Source organism: Antrostomus carolinensis, unplaced genomic scaffold (assembly GCF_000700745.2).
Source record: "Antrostomus carolinensis isolate BGI_N321 unplaced genomic scaffold, ASM70074v2 scaffold3522, whole genome shotgun sequence".
Lineage (NCBI taxonomy): Eukaryota > Metazoa > Chordata > Aves > Caprimulgiformes > Caprimulgidae > Antrostomus > Antrostomus carolinensis.
The window spans coordinates 23,956-32,999 of NW_010298796.1; the positions used below are offsets into that span (position 1 = coordinate 23,956).

The window sequence follows — 9,044 nt, forward strand, 5'->3', positions numbered from 1 at the left end:
ACAATTGTTGTTTCTTCCTCTGTCCAGGACTAGAGTGGGATCAACCCTGAGGTCCCATGCTGTAGGTCCCCATGCTGAGGTCAGGTTTAGAGAGAGATCAGAGTCTTCAAAATACCAGCCACATGTCACTGAGGTCGAGGACCATTTCTGGAAATACCAGCCATGAAAAAAAACCATCGTATAAAGTTTATACCTGAAAACATGAACAGATGTGATGTGCGACCTCAACCTCAGCTGGCAACATCCATCATCTATGCCAGGATAAAGGTCCATTTTCTCACCGCTTGGCAAAACAGCAAACATCCATGTATGTAAAGTACTGAAATTACATAAATCCAAATGCTAATTGATTCTAATGAACGCTGCATTATGTGGGGAAATGTGGGCTGTCCCCAGATTACAGCTATAGGTCTCCTTCCCTTATGCTACAAAAATACCTTGTTCATTGCTCCACTTGAGTGGAAAACTGGATTATTCCTGATTGATCCAAGGAAGGACGTGGGGCTCTCCGAGCACTCAGTGCCAGCAGCCTGGTGCCTCCAGCATGAGAAGAACAAGGGCCAGAGCAGGGGACACAGCAGAAACACACAATGCCCAGCACAGCACAATGAGAAAAAACACACAGAACTGGTTACATCTTCAAACACTTGCAAAATAAGATTTTTCTTCCCACTGTGTTTATCTCAAACAGATGCAAAAAGGGACAAAACTAATCTGAAAACTACTCCAGGAACTTTGTTACCAACAAGATAAAACATTCCTAAGGATGCCAGTTCCTCCCCTGGCACAAGATCCCTGGAAGGAAAAAAAACTCCATAGAAAACATAATTTGACTTAATTTAAGAACTATTAAATAAAATAAACATAATTAAAAGTTTGCTCCTATTTGCTTTAACTTGATAGATTTCAATATTTGTGTGAGGCTCTGCTATAGCTGAAGCTCTGAGCTTTCTACCTTAGAAATTTATTAAATATGATCTAAAAGCACAAAGGAGATTGAAGAACAGCGCAGAAAGCAGAAATCATCCCAGGAAAGGTGTGAATTTACCCAGAAAGTGCCAAGCAAGCGCAGTGACAGGGAACTTCTCCTCAGGCTGAGAAGATGAGGAGCTTGCACCAGCAGCTCTCCTGCATTAATCCCCAAAGCCCAGGAGATGGAGCAAAGCTTCAGCCTTCACAGGATTTCCTACAAACATTTCAGGACTGTCTGGGCCACGGTGGAGGTTTCTCACCCACCCAGGAACTGTGCAGCCTTGCTGTGTAGGACACATTGCTGCAACGTTGCTCACATTTAAGCTGAACAAGTCCAAGATCATTAATGAAAAGTCAGTAGAAACCTGTAAGAGTCACATTCAGTCACCTTGGCCAACAAGTTTCACGTAAGCATACCGGGGTGAATGTTAAAGATTTGTGATCTTTAAAGATTTGCCTGTGCTGGGAGAGGGGGCTCCAGGTCTGAGCCTCATCCCTCCCCGGTCCCTGCGCCGGAGGAATGTCAGACATCAGCCTTCTGCAGGGCTTGGACAACTCCCCCAGGAGTTTGTCCTCCCACATCTCAAGAGTATTTCTGTTCAAAACAGCAGAGAAAAAGCAGACAGCAATTAAAACATCAGGCATGGCTTATTTTAGCACAGTGCCCTAATGCCTTTTTAAGGATTCCTGGCAAGGACTGGGTTTTCTTCTTCATCCATCAACTAAAAAGCACTCAGAAATGCTCCATTACGTACGGTTTTATGTGGGTTTTTATTTCCTCTCCACACTCTTATCTCATCAGCAGCATCTTCTGAGAGAGAGGCATTTGTGACACTGTAAAATTGAACCCTGTGGGTCTGTGGATGTTTTATGTCGATATTTCACATTGTTCACCTCTTGGCTTTGTTCTGGATCATACTGAGTATGAATTCCTAAATATTTCACCAAATGGAAGGGGCAGGAAGGATTTCAGAGGAGCAGAAGAGGCAGGAAGGCTCTTCTCTTCAATGCTGCTGGTCATTCACTACATGCCCTCACCACTCCTGGTGAGGAAGGGATGTGCTTAAACAGAACACAAGGTGGCAATTCAAACAGAGTACAGATAATTTGTATTTCAGCTGTGAACAAATATGACAATAATCACAGATATGTCTTTATTACCTTTTCAGCTGCATTACACAGACCTGGTCTCTGTGAACAGTCATGCAGGTGCATCAAAACATCGCTCCACAAATGCAGGGCAACAAATCAAGCTGGAGGTCTGCAAAAGGCAAAGTCCAGGGTCCTGGGGAACAACTGGCAAAAATCAGGTGCTGTACAAGCTGTACAAGTGGCAGCTCCCTTGTTGGCAATGGGCACAAGGTCCCACAGGGATGTTGTGCCTTCCCTGTGCCACCCAAGGCCCACCCCAGCCCCTTCCTACCTGCCCCAGGCAACATCTGAGAAAAAGAAGTTGGATCTTATTCTTTTCTCTCAGGGCCTCCTTCTTCACTCTGTACTTCTACCCTTCATAAAGGTTTCCAAGAGCACAACTCTTACAGGACCAGGCATGTGGAGAATGACAAGAGGGGTTAGAAGTGCTACACCTGGCATGCTACCACCCTTCCACTTCCAGCTCCTCCACAGCTTTGTTCTTGCTTACTGGAAGCCACAGTCAGGCTCTGAACTTTGACTTCAGAGGTTTTATGCCCAATATCCCCAAACATAACAAACCAACCTCAACCCAAACCCACCTCAAATTCTTATCTTCTCACTAACATCATCCAAAATTGTCCTGGCCCTGTCTGAACAAGCCAGGAGGCCAGGCTGAGTGCCAGCATTGTGCCAACACGGATGTGTAAGGAAGAGCTAAATCCTGAACGCTAACGGAAAAGCCAATACAAAACTCTATGGCCACAGTATTAATACAAAGGAATGCAAACAACACTTTAATGGGGCACAGACCTTGTCACATACCTCATTTCCTTTTTCAAATGAAAAGCTTTGAGAGTGCTGATAAATAACTGCCAACATGCACTGACACCATTAGTTCTGGGTAAGGTATTGGACTTCATACGACTCAGCTTCCTGTTCAAAACGCTGACGTTTCATAACAGCAGCAACAGACAACCATAAAAAACTACTTGGTGAAAGGGAAAAGTATGACAACATGGGGGTATTTTTATTGGTCAAGTCTGGAAGTTCTTGTTGATACCTATTTTCACCAGCAAACTGGAAATAAACATAAAATTCAGTGGGGGTGGTGAAGCTTATGGATGCCACAAAAAGTAGGAAATGACAAATAACTCTGAAAGTGACACTGAATAACCTCAACTGCTTAGTGAGCAGGGTGCAAAAGCAGCTGTACATCTAGAAGTCAAGTGGGTCTTCCAGAAAGGTGGATGTCTCAGAGGGCACAAACTCAAAAGAGGACCCAGCAGATGAGCAATGCAAACCCCAAGAACCATGCTCCAAACAGGAAAGACTACAGCAATTTTTAGGTGCAAGGACAGATGAGCAAGAAGTCTTTCCAGAAACATGAGGCCACCTCTGCCGGTGTATCACCGCCCCACAAGGATTCTGCATGAGCCCAGGGCACACAAAGGCACCAAGCACCACTCCTCCCTCCCCTTAGATGAGCAAGAAGTATTTCCAGAAACATGAAGCCACCTCTGCCTGTGGATCACCGCCCTGCAGGGAGTCTGCATGAGCCCAGGTCATGCAAAGGCACCAAGCACCACTCCTCCCTCCCCTTGCATCGTCGCAAATTCAGACTTTCAGACAAGAAACATGAGGCCACCTCTGCCGGTGTATCACCGCCCCACAAGGATTCTGCATGAGCCCAGGGCACACAAAGGCACCAAGCACCACTCCTCCCTCCCCTTGCATCGTCGCAAATTCAGACTTTCAGACATATTTTGGGATGAACCTGAACTATCCTGGGCCAAGCTTACCCCAGCCGAGGCCACCAACCCTCTGCACCCAACCTAACACCACAGGCCAAAAGAAATCAGACCATGGTGATGTACTTCTTGACTTTAAAGCCCTGAAATAACACACACTGCCACTGTTCCGAGCACTCAAGTAGAAATTGAAGGAATGCTGAAGTGGTTTTGGTAAGCACACTTTTCAGTTTATTGACCTATACAAAATAATAGGTCTAAAAAATTCAGAAGTAGTAAAAGAATAAGCAAAAAGAGCTTTCACATTTCTAGAAGGCTATACAAATATGCAAAACCAAGGAAATAAGTTATTTTTTATTACGTTTTTTTTTTTGTTCGTTTAATTCCAAATCGCGATTCTAATAATACAAACGACTAAGTACCAGCTTAACAAGTGTGTTCTTCTGTATATATTACATGCTCTGGAATATTGGTAAAAAAACGTCAAAAAAGTTTATCAGAAACTTTTCTATTCACAATATGAACAAGGAGTAACTAATCCTTTGTATAAAAGAAAAAAAAAAGAGCACCATTTATGGAATCCTGAAGCAGAGTACAGCTGAGAAACGAGAGAGATCTTCACCGTATGCAACCGAGTCGTCGGAAATCACGCCAGATAACCCATGCCAATTTGTTCCTACAGATGGATGATGTGAGGTAGGTTTTATCCCTCTTAGATCAAGACTGCAGTCACACTTTTTATTTTTTCCCCTTACACAAATGGTTTCATGAAAAATGCTGTTGTCACTTAGTGACTCTGCAACGCACCTGGCAGTTCAGATGGCTCGCAGTACAATCCTAATGCCCCTCATTTTAAGGCACCCACTTGGTTGTTTGTGTTTCTATCCACCTGAAAATACTGGCCCTTACAATCAAATTGTTGCCCCCGTGATCGCTGGAGCTCCCCACTGCGGATCCTCGATTCACTGTGGGAAGAGCAAAATGGAATCGTCACCCCGATGAAGGGGGGTCACTGTGCAGCCACCGTGAAAATTTGCCTATTCCTCTGCACAGTGGAGTTGTACCATGGAAAGGTCATTAAATGGGAGGTTATTAATTACACTTTATCATGGAAAAGAGTTCAAAGTTTACTGCTTCTGTTTCCAAAATCCACAACCGCCTGTAGTTTTTACACGACATACTGTGTCAGCAAATTCTTTTCTTTCCAGAACTTGCTTGTGGTGCCAATAAACACTCTCAACAACACCCCAAAAAATGGAGAAACTCATTCAAACCTCCATTAAAAAAAAAAATATCCAGCTTTCCTTCAAGTAATGTTCCAATACTGATTAAGTCACCCTTTGCCTCACTCACACACACAGTATCCATCCTTCGTAAGCTTATGAAAGTCCTTCCAGGTCATCATAAGCCATGGCAGAATAAATTTTCATTTCTTCTTCTTCCAGACATCAGAATTGTGCTCCTAGAATTCCTGGTTTTTCCATAAGTCTCCTTTTCACATTTGTTTTTTTTTTCCTCTGAGGTTTGCCTTCAACACCTTTCAATCTTCCAAAAAAAGTGCTTGCTAAATATAAATACTTCAACCAAGTGCTGCATCTAGTCATAGATTAAACTGTGGCTTGCCCTTGCTCGTGTAGGCTGTCTGGATTCAGAAAGAAACTCCATTCATGGTAAGACTTTGTCATTTTGCTACAGTCCCTCTTAACGCTGAATTTCATCTTTCCCAGCACATTAGGATGCTCCCTCCCTCTTCTTGTTCAGTTTGGAAGTTCCACCCGAGACCTGCCTGGGAGTCACGGCATTTTGTGCAAGGCACGCAAGGGTACGACCGCGGGGCTGCAGGTGGTCTACACGAGCGTCCCGGGTTTGGAATCCTCATGCCAGAACAACCTCTGCTCATTGCTGTGCAAGTCTTCTTCCAACCGGTTCTCATCATCACCACCCAGTTGGCTCACCTCTCCGTAGGCTCTGCAAGAGAGACACGGCATCAGGGGTCAGCCAGAGCTGAAGGGTCTCCCCAGACCCTCAAGTGCTGCACAAACTCATGCAGCTCCCTTGGGCTTGAAGCTGGTTATCATGAGTTCACACCCCAGTGTGATTTGGATCCAAACACAAACCCAGTTTTCGTGCTGTAATGAGTCAATTTGTGTGCAACCGGATCTCAGCTGCTCAAAATTGTCAAGACTGTGGGGTGTATTGATTGCTCGTTTGCCATAATCACATTAAAATAGAAAGTAAAACAGATGAATGATTAGATAAGCGATTCAGAATATGGAAAATTAATAGCTAATAAACCTCATTTAGATAAAGCTGCCAAAATAAGCAGAGTTTTCAAAGCTCAATTATAGGAAGTTAAGCATTTAGTCAAAACTGTATTTTTAAACACTGCTCCTGCAGGTCTTTTAAATCACTGCCATAAAGCCCATGGCATTTAGCTTAGAAATGAGGATCCAGCAGAAGCTTTTACACCTTTTCTTACACTTCAATTTATTTCAAAACAAACCAAATTAAAAATTTGATAATTTCATGCAAGTCAGCCTGGCAGCAACTGAAAGCTGCAGCCCACGAAGGAGGAGGCACAAATGTGGGTACGTACTATGGCTGGCTACACCTAGTGTAAACACACTGAAACGGGATGGCATGTGTGGAGGCAGAGCCACTGCCCTGGACAGCAGATCTGTGATCTCACTGGTAACAGCCGGCGTACGATACCAGGGGGAAGAGACCAAAAACACCTAAGCAGAAGCTGTGGTAATTTCTGCAAGGATAGAGCAGACCCTGGGCTCCTCACAGACCCCCCCCAAGCAGGGTGGCCCTGCAAGCAGCACCACGTCCCACCCGGTTAACCCACATCCTAGGTTAAGCTCTGGGGTATCACCCTTGAACTCCAACATTCAGACACGAGTTGAAGAGAAGCATTTCCTTTCCTTGTCTTTCCAAAAGTTTATCAGCACAGGCACTACAGTTTCAGAAACACCCCAGGACTGTGTCCTGCCAGACTGCTGGTGGGGTGCAGGAGAGGCTGCCTGTCACAGGGAATGGGATTAGGGTCTGCTCTGCCCACAACACTGCTCTGAGCATCACAGCTACCAGGGACTGCAAGATCTTCAATGGTCCAGCACCGGCCAGAGGAAAAGGCTGTGCAACAACTGAGTTCACAGAATCCCAGAATTGCCTCCATTGGAAAAGACCTTTAAGATCATCCAGTCCAATCATTAACCCAACACTTCCAAGTCCCCAACTAACCCATGTCCCTCAGCACTATGTCTACACAACTCTTCAATCCCTCCAGGGATGGGGACTCCACCACTGCCCTGGCCAACCCCTTCCAATGCCTCAGAACCCTTTCAGCAAAGAAATTCTTCCTCACATCCAATCTCAACTGCCCTTGGTGCAACTCAAGGCCATTTCCTCTTGTCCTGTCACTTGTTCCTTGGTTGAACAGACCCACCCCCACCTCTCTCCACCCTCCTCCAAGGGACTTGGACAGAGCCAGAAGGTCTCCCCTCAGCCTCCTTTTCTCCAGGCTCAACAACCCCAGTTCCCTCAGCCGGGAACTCATCACACTTGTGCTCCAGACCCTTCCCCAGCTCCGTTGCCCTTCTCTGGACACGCTCCAGCACCTCCATGTCCTTTTTGGAGTAAGGGGCCCAAAACTGAACCCAGCACTCGAGGTGCAGCCTCACCAGTGCCCAGTGCAGTGCATGAAATGCAGGAGGAAGGGCAGAAAAATCTTGACATACTCTACTCACCTGCTTTGCAGAGGAACATTGCCATAGACATTCCCGTAACAGCTGGAGTAAGAGGAATGAGAAAAAGTATCGTAGTCCGGAAGGCCCAGTGCAAGTGGACTGTTTCGCCAGTTCCCAGCAGTGTTTGCAGAAGATGCTAGAATTAAAAAAAAAAAAATAAAGCAAATTAGATCTTTCTCCAGTTAAATCAGCTGAGACAAATGAGACAATGCTCATTAGCAATCTCCATGGGTTTCTGCAGGACACACAAGCAGACAATGCAAACAGAAAATATGATTTACAAGCCCTGTATGGAGAAAAGCACTGTCTGGGTGGTGGTTTGGAGCTAGGGAGTCTCTTTAAAAAGACTTTCTCACCCAGCCAGCGATGCTCATTGTACTGTACTTTGGAAACCACCACGGCAACTGCATTTACACGGCATCAAGTTTTGTACATTGCTTCTAGATGGTAAACATGCCTGTTTGAAACCCATAGGGCTCTCCGTGCTTCTCTGGACTACCGCACTTACAAAGTGAAATGCAGTTTTACCCATAGGAGAAGGTAACAATCGAGTCTTTCTTCCAAAGCATGGAACAAGAAGATCCTATTCAGTTCCTCATCTACCTTTCAGGACAGAGCTCTAACCATGCTTCTACTCTGCTGACTTCACCGAGGCAGTGGAGAGGGGCAGAATTTGATGCACAGCAGGGACTTACAAAAACACTGAAAACAGAAGAAATCACACATTACCCGAAGAGAAAGACGACACCCGACTGCTAGGAGAGCACGGCACCTGCAGACCAGCAAAGCCCAAACTCCTTTGAGATCCTCTGTCAGATTCAAAGCCTGCCTGCAGGCTATGACCCTGTTCCTTTTGACTGGAGGCACGTTGGTACCAACCACGGAGATGCTCTGCTACTAAGGCCTTGTGAATGTTTTTGGTTATGTGCTCCGTTTTAGCAACCTGCTTCCTCGGAAGCCTTAGGGTTGCGTATGGGTTGTGCGGTACTCTGTCCACTTCATCCTCATGGTAAGACCTGAATTCCCTGTAACGGTCATATCCGTAATGTGCTGATGAGCGATAGGAAGGATTGACACTGTACTGTCCCTCCGTATCACTCTCATAAACATATCCTCCATTGTAATAAACGTCAGATTCAGTGTACGTGGAATATCCAGAAATATAGTAACTAGAAGAAGGCTGCTCCTGGTTTTTGTGGTAGACACCGTTGCGGACATCCTTCTGAGCAAGATTTGGCATACTTCCTGAACCTGCAGCAGAAATGTGCTGTTTCTTTGACCGTCTTCGACCCCTGGTCCTGTTGTCGAGCGTTTGAGTAGTATAATATGGATTGGGAGTAGGGGTCACGCAGTAATATTCTGTACTTGACTGGCTAGTGTAGGATGATCCATCATCGAGGATCTCTGTGCTGTTGCTTCGCTGGGACTTTGAGAGGGT

General features: G+C 45.4%; 1 protein-coding gene across 1 annotated transcript in view; it reads right to left on the bottom strand.

Annotated features, from left to right (window-relative positions):
- Window positions 1–5,646: 5,646 nt before the first annotated feature.
- Window positions 5,647–9,044, bottom strand: part of FRMD4B (FERM domain containing 4B) — an 84,750-nt gene continuing 81,352 nt past the window's right edge. Inside the window, 3 exon segments of the mRNA XM_029083636.1 lie at window positions 5,647–5,822; window positions 7,607–7,742; window positions 8,336–9,044. The exon segment at window positions 8,336–9,044 is cut by the window's right edge and continues 44 nt beyond it. Coding sequence (XP_028939469.1) covers window positions 5,702–5,822; window positions 7,607–7,742; window positions 8,336–9,044 — 966 coding nt within the window. The 3' untranslated portion in view covers window positions 5,647–5,701.